This window comes from Pocillopora verrucosa, chromosome 3 (assembly GCF_036669915.1).
Source record: "Pocillopora verrucosa isolate sample1 chromosome 3, ASM3666991v2, whole genome shotgun sequence".
NCBI classification, from domain to species: Eukaryota; Metazoa; Cnidaria; class Anthozoa; order Scleractinia; family Pocilloporidae; genus Pocillopora; species Pocillopora verrucosa.
Window position 1 is genome coordinate 16,537,937 of NC_089314.1, and position 17,702 is coordinate 16,555,638.

General features: G+C 36.3%; 3 protein-coding genes across 3 annotated transcripts in view; 1 reads left to right on the plus strand and 2 right to left on the minus strand.

Annotated features, from left to right (window-relative positions):
- Nucleotides 1-2,978, minus strand: part of LOC131780795 (CCR4-NOT transcription complex subunit 1) — a 34,225-nt gene extending 31,247 nt beyond the window's left edge. The window contains exons 1-2 of the mRNA XM_059097389.2: nucleotides 2,651-2,978; nucleotides 2,223-2,330 (exon numbers count right to left, since the gene is read on the minus strand). Of these exons, the coding sequence (XP_058953372.2) occupies nucleotides 2,223-2,330; nucleotides 2,651-2,758 (216 nt within the window). The 5' untranslated portion in view covers nucleotides 2,759-2,978. The remainder of the gene's footprint in view (nucleotides 1-2,222; nucleotides 2,331-2,650) is intronic.
- A 70-nt stretch (nucleotides 2,979-3,048) lies between these two features.
- LOC131780807 (actin-related protein 2/3 complex subunit 4) lies at nucleotides 3,049-3,856 on the plus strand. The gene has a single exon (XM_059097403.2). The coding sequence runs from the start codon at nucleotides 3,137-3,139 to the stop codon at nucleotides 3,641-3,643; it is 507 nt and encodes a 168-aa protein (XP_058953386.1). The 5' UTR covers nucleotides 3,049-3,136; the 3' UTR covers nucleotides 3,644-3,856.
- A 3,356-nt stretch (nucleotides 3,857-7,212) lies between these two features.
- Nucleotides 7,213-16,127, minus strand: LOC131780810 (PC3-like endoprotease variant B). The gene is made up of 5 exons (XM_059097405.2): nucleotides 15,589-16,127; nucleotides 11,833-12,058; nucleotides 11,275-11,513; nucleotides 10,543-10,845; nucleotides 7,213-9,296 (listed from the first exon to the last, which is right to left on the minus strand). Exons 1-5 carry the CDS (start codon nucleotides 15,971-15,973, stop codon nucleotides 8,170-8,172), a joined length of 2,280 nt encoding a protein of 759 aa, XP_058953388.2. The 5' UTR covers nucleotides 15,974-16,127; the 3' UTR covers nucleotides 7,213-8,169.
- Between the last annotated feature and the right edge of the window lie 1,575 nt (nucleotides 16,128-17,702).

The following is a 17,702-nucleotide window of genomic DNA, read 5'->3' on the forward strand; positions in this document are numbered from 1 at the left end:
ACGAGTCATATACAAAGACCTAATCCCAGCAGTCCAAGAAATTAGCATAACAATTGCCTGAAGTCTTTTCAGAAATCCATGTATGCTTAAATCATGGTAATATAAACAAGTGCTGATGAACTTAACAGCACACAGTTGCATTTTGCACTGCAGTTTATTAATTTGCCATGTTTTCAATACATCCTCAGAAATAAGAGATTAATTTTTTGGGAAATTTCTATCAGTCTGAATTCTACTTCTTTAACTAAATAAGATGAAAATACAATTTTTAACCTTGAAAATGGGGGGGTTAACTAATACACATGTTCAACTTATACATGAGTAAATATGGTAGTCCAGCTCATCAGTGAGGTCTCTGCTGCTCAATTAGCAGAGCCTATAACTCTGGAATAAGTTTTGGCTTGGGTTCAGATCCACTCCAGGAGCTTAGATTTTTTCCTCCTCACAAATTGTGACAAATTTTCAATAATGTTAATCATTTTTACTTTAAAACCAACTGTTTCTGTTTGCTCTGGCCATCAAGAGATAGCTTAAGAATTTTGTGTAATAGTCCAGCACAACAAGCTATGGCTGTTTTTGTCAGGTACACCCTATAGCAAGTACAAAAAATTTTGGCATCTACATTTTTGAGTTATTATTTTAAAAAAAAATTACTCTATGTTAGCATATAAGGTAGTATGTTGCTTGCACCAATAAGATTGCTGTATTAAGGTATGTATCTTGCACCAATCAGATTGCCGCATTAGGGTATACATCTCCCACCAATCATATGATAGCATTTGAATATCTTGCATCAATCAGAGCATTTGGGTATTGTTTTCTTTTAAATGATGTCAAGGATTGCAGGGCTATGCACAAAGAATGACATTAATCAGAAATACTGGGCTCATTTGATAACTGTGATGGTTTATGGCCTTCGCAAGAACCTTGTCGATTAAGGATGAGATTTATTGGGATATGAAAGGTATGCATTTAAATCAAATAAATTTAAGTTAAAACATGTTTTTTCCACTCCTTTACTCACAACACACATGCCAAACAACTTACATTCTGTCATATACAACGAAAACAATGTCCAAAGTCCAATCAGAACATACCCAATCATTGCACTACAAGAACATTAGGCAATTTTTCACATGCTTGAATTGTATTCCACCAGTCAAATTCAATTTTGCCACATTGGACTTCCCTTTATCATGTGTCATTTCCTGGTAAACAACCTGCATTTTATCACATATTCTAACTGCATTGTGTGACCCCACTGAAAAAATTTACATATACTACTAATATTGAGTTTTCCACCCAATTCTCCCACATTTGACTTTTTCTACGAATTAAAGTCACTTGAAGCTACCTTGGACTTAACCCAATTGCATGTTAATTCCTTGTAAAACAACCTGCATTTTATCACGTATTTCACTCAAAAAGGGCAAAGTCCAGATCAGCAACAACCAATCAAAGAGCCCTCTTTGAAATATTATCCATTTCTCTTGTTCAATGTATTTTCACTTAATCAAAATTGCAATATCTTTGGTTAAGGTCTATTGGAATTATATTTCTGAGGTAACTGTAGATGAATAATTTTAATTTCCTCTTTAATAGGAACAGCAGTAAGTGTAGTCTCTTTTGCAACCATTATTTGATCTCATCAGACAACGCGCTCTCTCTCAAATGCAAAATAGAGGGCATTGTGTGACATGACCAAACAACACCTGCAAAGGAGACAATAGTAAGTGTGACACAGATGCATTATATTTTAACTTGGAAGTATTTAGACAATATAGACAGTAGATCACATAATATTTGTCTGAGTTCAGATAAAATTGGTTTTTTTTCCTCTTTCATTTTCATTTTTTTTTTTTAAAGTTATGCTCTTTTTGGTAACAAAAATGAAAACATTGAGAACACAAACTGTTCCATCTCAACTTATCCAGCCAAAAAGATAACTCTTGCATGCTACACATGCCTATGTTTAGCAAAAGTCACCAATTTGTCAAACTATGTTTTGCAGTCATGTAACAAGCTGATACTGATACATGAGCATCAATGCTTCATCATTTTCTTGCATAAAAAAATTGTGAATAGAGTATAATTTATGATGACCATGTCAGGATGTGAAGTTGCCAAATAGTAACTTGGAAAAAGGTTGAGCTTTGAGCCCTGTGCCCAGAGAATTCTTTAACTTCCCCTACCTTGTAAAAACCCTATGAAGCCATACTCACCTGCAGGAAGTCTTTGCCGTTATTCTTTCCATCACCAGCAAAGTCAATAAAAGAGAATAAGCAACGGAATAAGTGACGCTCTGCCTCAAAGCCATGTTTTTCAATAAGCTGAAAAATGAATTTTAGGAAAACATAAACTTAAACAGTTTTATGATGATGCAGCAGTATCAAACTTCATAGAGTACATCTCATCCACAAAATGAAACATGTATGGTATGCTTGATTTTTCATTAAACTTAAAAGGCTGAAACATTTTATTCCGTGAGAAATTAGGAATATGAAACTAAGAATTTGACCAAAATATTTTGGGTTCACTACCTGGGTGTATGTAGGAAAAATACTGGTTGACATCAAAGAGGTCACCTTCTCTAAGCATACATAACTGGTGTTTATGCAATGTTATGGTGATAAATTACATTAACGCTCACCTCGTGTATTTCTTTTAAGGTCGCTTTGTAATTCTTTTTGGTTAAATCGTTGACTGCAAAGCTAATTTGCCCGAGAGCTAGAGACAAAGAGTCTACACATGTAGTCATCTTTTTGTCAGACCACCTTCCAAAACACACCCCAAGAAATTTAGCCTCTGGTCACCAAATTTACCGAAATAAAACTATCATCTTTTCCATGTTTTTAAGAAAGAGATGCTTCACGTCATCGTGATGGGATCATTCATGTTGTCGCCATAAAGAGGGCACAACTATCACTAAAAATTTCAAGCAGTTAATACAAAACGAAAATGGTCGCCGAGCACGATGATATCCCACAGTTCCTGTTTTTGTTACTGCAAATAAGACCAGCGGTATCTTTTCTGTCGGAGTATGCGCACTAGCAGGAGGGAGGGTAGCTAGTTTCCGCTGTCGCACGATTTCCTTCAGTAACTTAAACAGATTTTGATTTCTCTTTGTGAAAAAGAAATGGCTGCTACCCTACGCCCTTATCTGAATGCCGTCCGTGCGACTCTCACTGCGTCCATGTGTTTGGAAAATTTCGATTCCCAGGTGGTGGAAAGGCATAACAAACCTGAAGTGGAGGTCCGAAGCAGTAAGGAGCTGCTTCTAACGCCAGTCATCATCAGCCGAAATGAAAAAGAGAAGGTGCTCATTGAAGGTTCCATCAACTCTCTGAGAATCAGCATTGCTGTGAAACAAGCTGACGAGATTGAAAAGATCCTGTGCAAGAAGTTCATGCGTTTTATGATGATGCGTGCCGAAAACTTCTTTATCCTTCGAAGGAAGCCAGTTGAGGGATACGACATAAGCTTCCTCATCACCAACTTTCACACGGAGCAAATGTTCAAGCACAAGCTTGTTGATTTTGTTATTCAGTTCATGGAGGAAATAGACAAGGAGATCAGTGAAATGAAGTTGGCTGTCAATGCTAGGGCGCGTATTTGTGCAGAAGAATTTCTCAAGAATTTTTAGAGTTGAAACTTGTACAGATCAGCACCATTCAACAAACTCAGTTCAAACTTTAAAAGGAGTTTTTCAATTCGAAGATTTGTTTTGTAATTAACACAGCAGAATATTTTAAAGTTATGATTGTTTCAGACATATTGCAGTGAACTCACAACATGAAGGAAACATGTATTATAACACTTTAAAATTAAAGTAGATGTCATTGTCTATTAAATTTTTTTTTGTGTGTGGTCTATTTGATAGGCATGCTAGGGTTGTCACACCTTGCAGAGAGAGTTCTTAACTATCCTGAGTCTTCCAAAACATAGCCTAGTCTGTAACTCTTCTACCATTTCATTTAACATATTCAAGGAGATTCAAATGACCATATGATCCATACCCTGAATATTATGAACTTACAATGTACTTGTGCTTGAAACCTCAAGTGTGAATTTGTGGTATTGTGTAACTGTGTATTTTACCATTTCATACTGAGGGGCTGTTAGAGATCCTATGTTGATTGTAAACTTCTCAAGAAATGTTTTTCCTCAGAACATTGCCCTGCTGTTTGCTTTTCAGTTTTGTGCTTAATTTTGGAGAAGATCCAAATTTTGAAGCATTGTATTTCTAGTAACTTATGTTCTGCTTTGGTAAGACTCCTTCCCAATAAAGTTCTTGCAAACAAAGTTGATATAAGGGTGAAACATTGTCACAATTGGATACAAAACTAGAGTAAGAGCACTCCCCACTCTTCTTCCAAGGACTGGTTGAAGTGAAATACAAAACTATCACTCATGAAAGTGATAAAGTCCTTATGATCATATCTAAAGACTCTATTAAGCTAGTTGCTTTTTTTAACTGCAATAACCAATGCCCTGATTTTGTTCTTTGTGTCCAGTAGGACAGCAGTTCTCTAATGTCCTATAGTCACTTGGAAGCTAGAGTTATTGTCCCGTAGAATTGGAGAATAAACCATGGAATGAACATAGCATCCTATTAATAGGTGCAGCTTATCAAAAGTAATCTCCAGTTGTGTCATTGTACAGATGGGAAATGATCAATGAAGGGGTTCAGAGGTTTGGGTTAGCTCCTATTTCTATCTTACTAAGAGTGGGTAGTAAAGTCGGAGTGAGTCCTGATTCCTTTTCACACAAATTTTGAGAAAATTTCACACATCACTCATAAGGTAAACAGTTCTGTGCGTATCAAATTCAAAAGAGAAAGCTTCAAATCACACCTTACCTTGCCTTCCTATAAAAATTCATGCCTCTTCTTTAAAGTTTTGACTTATCACACTCTAAACAAGCAGGTGGGGCCTATACCATAGTGGTAGTTTCAAAATAGGAAGAGAATGAAATTTTAATATTACACTCTGACATTGTAAAAGCCACCAAAAATATGTCACTGCTGGCTAAGGCTCATAAAAATTTGTTCTTAAGTCTAAGAGATAAAGTTGGGTGTCTTGGCTTGTCAAAAGCATGGGACAGAAAAGGTTCTGAATTCCTGCGAGGAATCAAGGCCTCAGACATTTGTGGCCAGTTATTTACACAAATTCTAACCCAGACTGCAGTTTTATGCAAGCAGTGGGCCTTGGGGATTCTCTTTAAAAGAGTTGATATAATTAAATGTCCTTTCACTACTAGCTTTTAGCACTCTTGACACTGTTCACAAAAAAAAAATGTTCAGATAAAAGTTTTGCATTTGGCTAAATTGAAGATGGCTAAGAATGCAGTGCTGTTAAACAACAGCTTTTAATCTTGTCTCAGGCTTCCAAGAAGATTAAATGAAATACTTTTGAAATCAATCCTTCACTGCTCCTCTGTGATGTATGGTCAGGGAAATGAACAAATTGTGAGACCCTAATACAGTCAACCTTGTAGTATGTGGCACTGTATTGAGCCATAACCCAGAATTAAGCAGTTAGTTGTCAAAGTCCTAAATTTTTTAATTTTTGCATCCATTGAGCAGTCACCTCAATTAAGCATGGTCACCCTTTACAGGCTTGACTGTAAACTGTAGTGAGTTCATTATACCCTTTCTTAACAGAACAAGCAGGGGCAGGGCAGACAAAGAACAGAAAGCCAATGGCCAGACTGTGCCGGACAAGAAATGGGTGAAAACTATCGCTGTAGAAGACAATCACTTTTATTGATTGTGAAGAGTACAAAAGGCTGCGCTTGAACCAAGTGGCCCATCCATGCTGAGCTTATCCTGGTTTCTCTAGCATGAAGTGATCAGGAGTATTGCTAATACCAGTGGGTAGAATGTAAGTTCATTTCAATTCAAAGACATTTTAGAAGTTTTACACATTATTCATGACTTTATCATGCACACTTCACTAATGGCCAGATAATGTAAGCTATGGTAATTCATCAACCCCACCAGAAAACATCATTGAGGTCACAAAATCTTCTTGTGTTTGAATGATCTCTCATTCAGTAGTTACACTAAAGTATGTGCAGACATTTTGCTACTTTCCCTGCCCCTCATAGCTCTTGGAATGAAAGCTGAAAATGTATGATCTTAAATCAACTCTCCAACCCAACTGCTAGATTAACACCTGCCCAGTCTCTCTCCATACTGAAGTCCCTGATTGCATGAACATTAATCAGAAATAGAAATAAAAATCAAAATAATCCATAAAACATAATTGAAAAGAATCTCACATGATTTTATGTTAAAAACACAACTTGTAGTACTGTATGTAATTTTCCCTCCTTAGTGGAGAATACATATACCCTATTTATTTGATTAAATGCAGTGGTGTTTATTAATTTTTTTGTGATTTGAGTGAAGCATTAATTCAAGGGCAGTTTTTACATGAGGACAGCATTTACACATTTATTTAAAATCCAATTTAATATTTGCAAACAATAGTATGGTAACTGACCATTTTAATTTAAAAAAACAGAAAGTGACTAAAGATCTAATGTTGGAAATGCTTTCTGGACATCAGAATTGGTTCATTAAAAATGATTTGTGTTTGGCTCACTCAAAATTTCCAACTGTGATCTAACCAATGATTGCTGTGTGCTTTTTGAGTCTATTATTCAAATAAACACAGCATCATGATGCAGCATTTATGCGAGGGTAGCGTTTATCAATACTTCTGCTCTAAAATGCTGCATTTCTTTAAGGGCCACATTTAATCGAATAAATACGGTGTATCCAGACTTCTTCTAACTCTTTAAACTCTGAGAGTGAACAGCATCTAATTCTTCCTTGACGTAATACTAATAATAAGCTTTTATTGTTTGATGAATACTCATTTTCAGTACCAAAAAAAATGCATAAAGAAGAATACGAAGAATATGGATATTGGGGTAAAAAGGGTAAGGAAACAAGAGGGGCCCATTCTGTATATGGGAGATTCTGAGATAATCTGGAAGTATTGGCATAAATGGCACTATACACAATCAATTCTACAGTTAAACCTTCAGCGGTCACCTTTGGGGAATGGCATAGTGACCACTTAATACAGTTTGACCGCTAAACACAGGTTCCAAAGATTAGGGGTAATACAACACCACTTTGTGCCATAATTGACCACTTAATGTACAGAATCTCCCCACAACTTAATAGAAGTGACTGACAAATTCAAAATGAAAGCAATTTTATTGATATTGTATCATTATTTGAGAGGCACATAATAATGCTCTTTACAAGTATGTTTATATGTTCATTAAGCAAAAAAGTTCAAGAACAACTTATAGTGGTATTCATTCCACCTAAGTGTGTACTTGGAATTTGTGAAAAAATGTAATTACAGAAAAAGAAATATAAGCCAAAGTAAAGCTAATGCAGTGGCCTTTTGGTTTTAAATCAAATTAAGCTCATTTTAATGTACAAATGGACAAATGTACATGTACTAGGCATGTTATTTCATGGTATTTGTCTACAGCATTTTCAAATTTGTTTATACCATAGAAAACGGTTCTTTTCAAATTCATTACAAAAAATCAATCTGATGTACTCTATGTACAGCATTTTACAGTATAAAGTACAAAACCTCTTTGTCGTATGAAACATTGATCAAAGAAATAATCAGCCAGAATAGCTTGTGTATTTCTTGCAAGGACCAAAAAAATTATTGAACTTGAGTGCTAAAGACACCAAACTAGATGGATAAGATCAAGGAAAACTTTCCAGTGGTATTTAAAGAGATAATAATTTTAAGGTCATTTGGAACCAAAACCTTACCATGAACCAGTTATGCACTTTCACACTCAGAGTAAAATATTTGTCAAATACCAAGTCTAAACTGTTGTCTTTATCAAAATTAATTAACAAATAGAATGATTGTAATTATCAAATGATTATTGAATTGTTACCATTGTAGGGTAACACTGCAAAGGTACAGCTATACTTTTACAGGGATGTGATTGATTTTTACTACTTATTGCTTGACTGCATTTTACACTGGAATTCCAACTCCATATTTGATGCATTGTAAGTTGATGAGTAAGAATATGAGCTGTCCACCTTTTTTTAAATCTTTCCCCTTGTGAAAATGGTATAGTGTGCAGAAACTTGCAAAACAAATGTGTAATAGCCTACATCTTTAGGTTACCAAGTCCTTTAAGGTTCTGATTATTCACCTCTGGTGTAACAGAGACAGGCCAATATCCCACATGTGTTTGGGAGATAGCATGGTTCTGATTGGTTATTTTATCTGGAATGGCCCAACAAACTTTTTGACTGATTTTGAAGTGCCACATGATAAGCACAGCTGTTAAAATAATAGCTACAAGAATAAAGATTATAAGTAACTTCATAAATGTTGATATTCCCTTTTCATGCAGCGTAGTGGTGGTTGGAGTCTTAGTAACATCCTGCTCACCTCCATCTTCATCATCATCGTCAGCCCTAATTCCACCTGCTTGTGCACTCTTACGGCATTCTTTCTGTTCTTGATCAACGTCGTCATCAGGATTACAAAGGGGCAGGCACTTTCCCAAATCACAATGACACAGCATTGAGCAGTTGGGACACAAATCGTTAAATGGTTCTTCACATCCTTTCTTACAAACTTTGTTACACATTTTAGAATCAGTTGATGTGATGTTGCGATGATCTTCACATGTGCCATAAAGCCGAATGGACCACTTTTTAAACTCCCCCTCAAAGCCTTTGGTATCAGTGACCTCTAACTTCCAGAGGCCTGCAGGATTCTCACCCCAGCTGAACACAGTCATAAAAGGCCAGTTTTGAAAACCATGACTAGAATAATCTCTGTCTCTGGGGGCTAAAAGCTCTGATTTAGTACCAGCAGGTGAAGTTAAAATAATTCTTAAAGAGCCTCTTGATTTATGACTCAATGTGATGTATACTCGTACATGTTCTAGTTTCATAACACAGTTTGTCTTACTGGAGCAGCCTGAACTAATAATTGATGATGTGAGAGTCCCTTTGGCTGGGATCTTCTTGTTATCAGTGTGATCCTGTTCTCGGCACATGTGCTGTTCAGCAGCAGGTCTCCAGGTGGGAGAAGTGGCAGCTGTCACAAGAGCATCTGTGTCTAACACTCCAAATCCATACTTATGATTCACACGATGTCCTGCACCATTTCTCTGCCAGCCTTTGTCTAAACGATCAGTTATTTTGGAAGTCTTGACAACCAGATGCTGCAAATCTCTCCAGCTTAATTTAGGATTTGCCTCTAACACCAAAGCAAATATACCTGTAAAGTAAAATGGTCTCTGATAAAAATACAAGAAATGTAAGCTAAACTATTTTTGAAGAAGAAAAGCCAGCTAAAAATAAAACCAAAAATATTATAAAAGTCCAAAAGATTCACCAACATCAATATATGTTCTAATGTTATCACTATTGTTAGATCAGGCAAGTTGACTTTTCATCCCCACAAAGTTATACCTTTGTAGCAAGCACAAAAGAAACTTTAGATACAACAAGTTCTAGGCCTTGTATAACAAGTGTTTTATGCAAAATACAAAAGTCATAGAATCTGCAGAACAATAATAAGTTTAAAAAAATGTTATTTCAAATTTAATAAGATCAACCGTCTAAAAAAAAGGCTTTCTGTCCAACAAGCAAAAGTGATGAAGCCAAAGGAACCACAAGCAATCTTTAACATGACACAGTCATCTGTAAATATAATATGAATGTAGACTATGCCACAAATATTCAAACAAGTGTCACAAAAATAAATAAGTCATATCATTTTAATATCTGGTATGACAAACACTTCATTTAAATCTCTTGCAGTGGTAGCTGTAGATATTGATAACAAAACAATTTTTTTTTAATGTTTCCATTGCTGCTCAGTTGGTATGCCAATAACCATACCAGCCTTGCAAGAGTCACATTATCAATAACACAGAATAATATTGTTTGATGATAAAATGTTTCTTCATCAGGTACTTTATAAGACCCTTGATATTGGAAACGCTTTGATTTCATTTGTGTTTCTTGAGAAGAATAATCATCACATGGAAGTATGACAATACAAGTAATAAATTCTCATCAATAATCCAAAGAATAGCTGTAAATGAAAAGAGCTTAAAATACCAAGAAGGGCCAAATTTTATTAAATAATTATTTTAGGTACAGATATGTTCATCCAAGCTTTGTTACTCAGGGCTAACAGTGAATAAGAGATACACTCTAAATGATGTTGAAATACAAAAAAAAGGGCTTAAATCATTTAACTATTGGGCAACGATTGCTGTCTTGCCTTCACAAAAAAAATTACAGCAGTCTCACCAACTCAGACAATTTTCCATTAAAAATTTATCATAATCCTAGCAATACACATCTGGCTGAGAATGGGTATTTGTGACTGAAATTTATTTCATGTATTTCTAATCCTCGATTTGATAGATTATGTGACGTCTTGTACGCATGAGTGTACTACAAGCAGCAGAGTACATAGGTATACATAAAAAAAAAACAAAAACAAAACAAACCTGCAGCAAGAGGTGCAGCAGCTGATGTGCCTGTGTGGCTTTTTGTGCACTGATGATGCAAATCAGTTGTAACTATCTGCTTGTCTGTACCTCTGGTTTCACCACTGCTGTAGGTTACAGCAAGAGTTGATGGACAGGGTTCTGCATACCACGGGGACTTGCCACGATCATTGACAGCACCAATGGATACAGTGAAAATGCTTGTAATGTAGCCATCACAGTTGCAGTAGTCATTATAGTGTCCACCATTACCTGTAGCCCAGACAAAGATGGCTCCCAAACCACCACGTCCTTTTCTGATCCCTGTAGCAAAATGCAGTGTTAGTTGGGTGCACATACATGTTTAGCTTGTCAGTTACTCAGTCAGCTGTTGCAACTAACTTTATAACAGAAATGCACACTCAAAACTACATTGAGACTAAAACTAATTAGGGCAAGGTTACAAATAAGTCAAGTAGCAGTTTCACCGAGAGCATTGCCTCATGCTTCATATCAGTTTGCCCAGTTTGCTCTTCATTTCTTCCTACCCTTTACAATTCTGGTAATTACTTATTCCACACCTCTACATATTAGTGTTGCATTGACAGTTACTGGAAAGTGATTTGTGGTGTTGTCAAGAAGATAACACCCTCACCAATGGTAATATTGCTACCCTTCTCTACTTCCATTGTTACAGCTTCCATAATCTAGTATTACAGACTGCATGTTTTAATGAATGTTATGCCAAAGTACCGTCTCTGAATGCTTTCTTGGCCATAGGACCTGGGCCATCCACAGTTCTTCCGTCATCATCTGGGCCCCAGCTACTACTGTAGATATCTATGAAGTCTTTATTAAGACCCAGTGACCAGGCCTCTATTGCATCAGTCACATCCCCATCTAGCATTCTAACACCTCCAATGCGTGAATTATAAGCCACACCTACTCCGCACTTGTTGTTATTTACACTGGCTGCTACTTCCCCTGCACACCTGAAAATTAATCAGAAACATCGCTATTTATAATAAAGTATTAAGAAGGCATTTCAACTAACTCTAACCAAAACAAATAAATTACCACCACTAATGAGGAAAAATTAAAATACCTTGACAGACCACTACAAGATGTTGCTAAGTATAAGAAAGTATATTAATTTATTTAGTCAAAAATACCAGAACTAGACCATGAATTAATTAAGAACAAAACAAATTTTCACATGAAACATAGTGACTGGCTGGTGTCTCCAGCAATTTGAGGATCTGTTTGTCTGGCCTAGAGCCAATTCTGATCAAAATAGGAATGCAAAGCTACCTTGTGCCGTGTTTATTGATGTTGTCTCTGCTATAACGAGGCATTGGATCACTGTCATGACTATTAAAGTCCCAGCTAGCCTTTGCTTCATAATTGTCTTTAAGATCAGGATGAGTGTACTCAATACCATCATCCAAAATTGTAACTATCACACCGCGTCCTGTGATATTTTTTCTCCACACTGGCATGACATTGATGTCAAATCCCCGAGGTCCTACAGTTTGTCCTGTAGAATATTGATAAGAAAGTGATATTCAAGGTGTTTAAACACAGTTTTCAAGTACTTGTCTGTCACTTAAAATTCTGTACGAAATAAAGATGTCAATAGTTTTGTCACAGGCACAAGAAAAAAATTGAGACCCCACCTTGCCCCAAATGCAAGCAATCTCACATATATACATTATGTACACAAGATTTGCTTATCAAGTTTTACCTACTGCAAATTTAGCATATGGAATTTGTCCAAACTATGTTGCTGAAACCAAAGGGGAATGACAGCATAACATTAATCTCTTAATCCTATTTTTCATGTAGCATACCTTCTAGTACATATCCTGAGATTAAGAGTGGATGATTTGAAAAGGTAGCAAAGTCAAGAAGCCCCAATTAAATTATGCACTTTTTTTTCATAAAAAAAGTGGTAGATGAAAACAAAAAGTCTCCCAAAAAGAAGCTGTTTACTGGGGAACCCTTACATTTACAAATATTGACAGGATACTAAAGCTGAACAAAGCCGTAGTAATGTTTTAAAGGACTTGGAGAATAATTACAATACATTCAATTAGATAAATGGTATGTATGTTTTTAACCACTGTGTTCTAAATAAAGGCACTAATCCTTTCCCATTTCTCAATGTATTGGAGAGTTCATCCTTAAGAGCATCAAACACTGTACTGTGTACATGTAGGTATGCAAAGCTATGGTGAAAAGGGTCTTAAAAGATCATACTACATCCTGTATTGATAGGGCTGAAATACTTTATCATAGTAAGTATTTGTTACTGTAAGGAAGACACAAAAGGTAACTTGTCTTGAGAGGAGACTTGACTGGTATGAGAAAAAAAAGATTTAGATCTATGACTAATTGGAAACTAAGGAGTTTTCATGCATATTCACAAAAGAGAAAAATATTTCGACTGTATTGAATGATGTTTTCCTGTAGGCCACATTTTTGCAACATGCCTAAATTAATGTCATTAGTGAGAACACTCTTATTTCAACCTGAAAACATGCAGAAAAAATTTTAAGCTTTTTAAGAAGAGTTTCAACTGTAAGCATCTTAGACGTAAATATAAAACAAAATAGTACTCAAGAGGCTGCCAAAGTTTACATAGGGCAGAGAAAAAGGTAGGATGTTCCAGTAAAAGGTGCATTCTCAACTATCAGATATAAGCTGTAAGTATTGTTACAAAGGATTAAGCTAAGCTGAGACCAAATCCTCAAAGCTGACTGAAAAATAGAGCAATACATGCACAGTGCATTGCATTGCCTTGTTCTTGACTTGCAGAGTGTCAGAGAAACAAAAATACAACTTCAAGAGCAGGTGTACTGAAGAAGTAATTGGCTGTCTTTTTTTCTGAACTTTACGATTAGATGTTCAAAATAATCATGAACTTAGCCAGTTTACAATCCTATTTGCTTAATATCTCCCTGAGGTTAATAATAAGGCCAAAGGTTTCAAGAAATCCCTCATGCTAAGAAGCCATGTGTACCAATCTTGGGTCAGTTAAGCTGGTAATAGGACACTTGTGCAAAATTTCAAAAACACTCATCAATTTCAAATGCAAAACACAAAACATATATAAATTAAAATGCACAACATCAAACAAAATGCAATTAGACAATACCTACTTATATAATTATAAAATTTCCTTTTTCCTTTAACTAATTAATATACATGTCCTTGCAGTAATTGACATCAAACAGAGTTGCCTCACACACATCAACTTCAGGGATAATTACTCGAAAATAGCTTGAAAGAGTATTCACTGTTCTCTTCAATCATAAAACCCTGCCTGTTGAAAACTCTAAATGTTGTGATGGGAAAATAGAAATATCAGAGCTTTTAATCATGCATTAGGACATATGTCTCAATTTTCTCTAGATCCTCTAAAATTGACTTCTTCCTGAGAGGAACACATGTAACACTAAATTTAATTTAAAGGTTGCCATAATGTGCAGAAGCTTAAGAGTCTGGAAGGGATCAATTATTCAAATGGTTAATAAAGCAGCTCCTAGATTCAAAGTATACATTTTAAGCTTCTTTAACACCAACGTAAGATGACAAATTTGTCATAAAGAGTGCTGTTATCTCCAAAAAGAGCTATTAACCATCTGCTCATTGGGAAAGAATGCCTGTCTAAGACACCAGTTACATTAAATTAGCAAACATGTTAGTCTGAAGTCTTATCATTGAAAAATGATCTATATCTGCAAAGACCAGGGGGTGATTAATTAATGATCAAGTGTAATTAGAGGTAGGCTGGACGGAAATACATTCCGCATATTTGATTTTCATGTGTGCACTTTGAAATTCAGGGAACCAACACAAGGCCAAGCTATTATGTTGAGCAGTGGGGCTTTTTAACACAGCTGTAGTTCTTTCTCCTCTAGCCAAATTCAAACTGTGACCACTAGCTTTTATCAAGTATGCAACTGCTTCTTATGCTAACCACAATGAGATTTTTAAGAATATTCCAACAGTTGTGATTTTCCTTTATGAACACATGACTTATAGACGCCCTATACTTTATTTGTTAAAAAACAAAACATTACAAAACGAATTCACCACATTGATGTCCTTTCGTTTTCTACCTAAGTCTTCGGTAGAGCGGCGTTGACTAAAAATTCAGCAAATAAATTGCACACGCCAAATGTGGGTCGATAATTGAATGCTAACGATTCCCTTTGTGTTTTGAGAGGTTCTGTCATTGAAGTCCCTTGCAAAAATAGATACCAGCAAAATCCAACCTCCAAGCCGTAGCTGAGCAGCTTTGATAAGATAAAGGGATTGAAGTTTGAAATTTGAATCCACAGGCAAAACGCATGCAAAACGCATTTACGGGATTAAAAGAAATAGCTCGAATCGATTCAGTTCGTTTATGGAATCACTTGTACGTTCACTCTGTTGGAGTGCAATATAGTTCATGACCGTTTTACAGGGCCAATAAGAGTGTTTAGTTTCAAACTCATAACTGTATTAAGTACACGGGAAGTTAAGGAATATTCACGAGGAATTTTTCATGCCCTAGCTTTCTAGATGTGTTTTCGATCATTAAGATAGGGCATCAAAAACACTTAAAATTCTACTTGAGGGAACATCGTGTATTATTCCTATTACTTGATCACTGTAAATGAATTTTTTTTTTGCCCGAAAGCCGACTGAACTAAATTCTACGCTAACTCTTACCGTCATCAATAAATTAATTTTACAGCAGACAAAATGTCTTGGCTGTCATGCAAAAAAGAGATACCACAAATCTAAAATATTTCTGCACGAACTCGAAATTTAAGTACACAAAAATAATTTTGGCTTTAACTCTGAAAGTCTTCATCGAACAAAATCAAGATTAGAAAGCTTCCATTAGAGAACAGCTTCCTTTACCATCATCTACACAATTCCGCTGCAATGAGCCATAACCAAAGCTAGATCTCACTTTTCAGTAGCACAAACACATTTACAACACGTTACATTACAGGGAGAGGAGATTTTAATTCATCGCAGACACAAAAATATATTTACAAATGTTTTACTTACCTGAGTTGTTCAAATACCACTGATCTTTATAATAAGGGTCTGAAAAATATCCTCGTTTAGTCCTTCTCAAAACTTTCTGCTGGCGAGCAAATTTCACTAAAGGTTCACGTAGCAGACTATTTGTGTGTTCCGGCGCATCTCTGCGAACTCGCCGCTTTCTGAGTGTTTTGTGTTCAAGCAAGAAATGTCCAGGGAAGCCTGCGATCTCTCCTCTGTTCACAAAACCATTTCTCTCTGCCAGATCGTCGACAAATCTTTTTTCCCTTTCGACATAGACCACCCATGTGTTGCCATAAACATCTTCATTTCTTCGTTGCAGCTTCAAAGCAAACGAGTTCATCACAATATAAGCTAAAATTAATCCTCCCTTGGCAACTAAAGCCATTTTTTCGAATCAGACGCGGCTAATGCCACCTTTCTCTAAAGAGACATTTTTCATCCGATGATTACTGATCGAGAAAATGGGAAATTTTTTCTGCCAACGTAAGCGTCGTCAGCTTCAGCAATAAATAAGTTTATGTGGTAGCATGCACAAAGAAAAGCTGGCCTTCAGGGTATGAAAACTTCCCGTGATTCACTCCTGTCGCACACCCGCGCACGCATCAAACATTTAAGGTAACAGCACGCGCGCGAGTTCTGCGTGATACACGTGTGATTCTTTTCTCTAATGGGCTACTGGAATCTCGCAATCTCGATTGTGGTGGGTTTTGGTGATTTTGATACAAATCAAAAGTCACTGTTTTGTTTTCTTTGTGCTCTTTTTTTAATCACAATCACCAGAACCATTTTTTCAATTTTGTCGGCTGGTTTAATATAAAATTGTTGAATAGAAGTTCAAGTTTGGCTGTGCACAGTTCATTCGGTGCATTTTTTGTTGCCTCCCCATAGTCATTCTCGTCGCTCCCATAAAAAGACCCGCCACGCCTGGAGGCTTTCGGAACCCTGCTGCCAAACACAAAGATCAAGAAAATGAAACCAATTATGATGAGGTGTTTTCCTGTCCCAGAGTGAAAGCGAAACAACTTTAATTTGTTTGACCTGACCTCTACAATTCGAAAAGCACAACCTCCTAAACAAACAAATGAAAGCGGTAAACTCCCGAGAGGCGACAAAGTCTTTTAAGAACTGACGTTCCAAACTGTTGTGGATAATATGTCGGCGCTTTGATCTTTAAAAGAGTTCGCTTTTTTTTTAATGCAAACTCTGCTTGAACAAACAATCCCAGAAGTCGGCGGATCGCCTACCTATGTGTAATGGATCTAATATAAACATAAGAAATGATGCAAAGTGAGAAACGAGGATCCATTTGTTTTGTTTTAGGTTTACGTGGGTCGGCATCAGATGTCAGTGTGTGTACACCTGAACATCACCGCCCTTGGAAAAATTTCTAAACCCAACTCATACTTGTTTCTATTCAGTTGATAATAACTTCTTCTTGTGTTACCTTCTTTTTAAGTCACTTCCGATCCAAGGTGGGTTAAACATGGCAAATAATGAGAAGGTAGAAAACTGATGCAGATTCTTCTTTTATTAGAAACTACTAATAATAACAACTAACAATACGGGTCTCATTAATCAAATGTAGGACGTTTCTTTTGTTTATTCCATTAGTGGTTTCGAGTCGGTTTATGTTAGTCATGGTCATCGTCAAGCAAGCTGCGGTAGCTGAGGCGGAAATTGCTGGGTGGTGGCTGGCTGCATGCCTCGCACGGATCAAGTAGGGGCCCGTGAAACGAGAATGCCGGATTGACTGCAAGCGTTTCGAGGTGCATACCGATACGAGACGAGCACGTGCATCCTTAAGATTTTGTTTGATGCACTACAGGTTGAGTACTAATCCTGGCATACAAACTCTGTACACAAGCTAGACTTATCATCTACCCTCAAAGCGTCTGAGAGAACAACGAGATCCTCCTCTCAATACTTGACTTTTTGAATTAAATTGCTAAGCATCAACTGAATACTGAGTGACTATTTTAAATCGTTTCAATCGGAGATTTTCCTTTTGTTTCAGACGGAATTTAAGTAAAAGAGGAAAACAAAACAAAACAAAAAAGAAACGACTTATGTGAAGAGATAAAACTAACAAATTTGTACGCTAAGAAATTGTTACT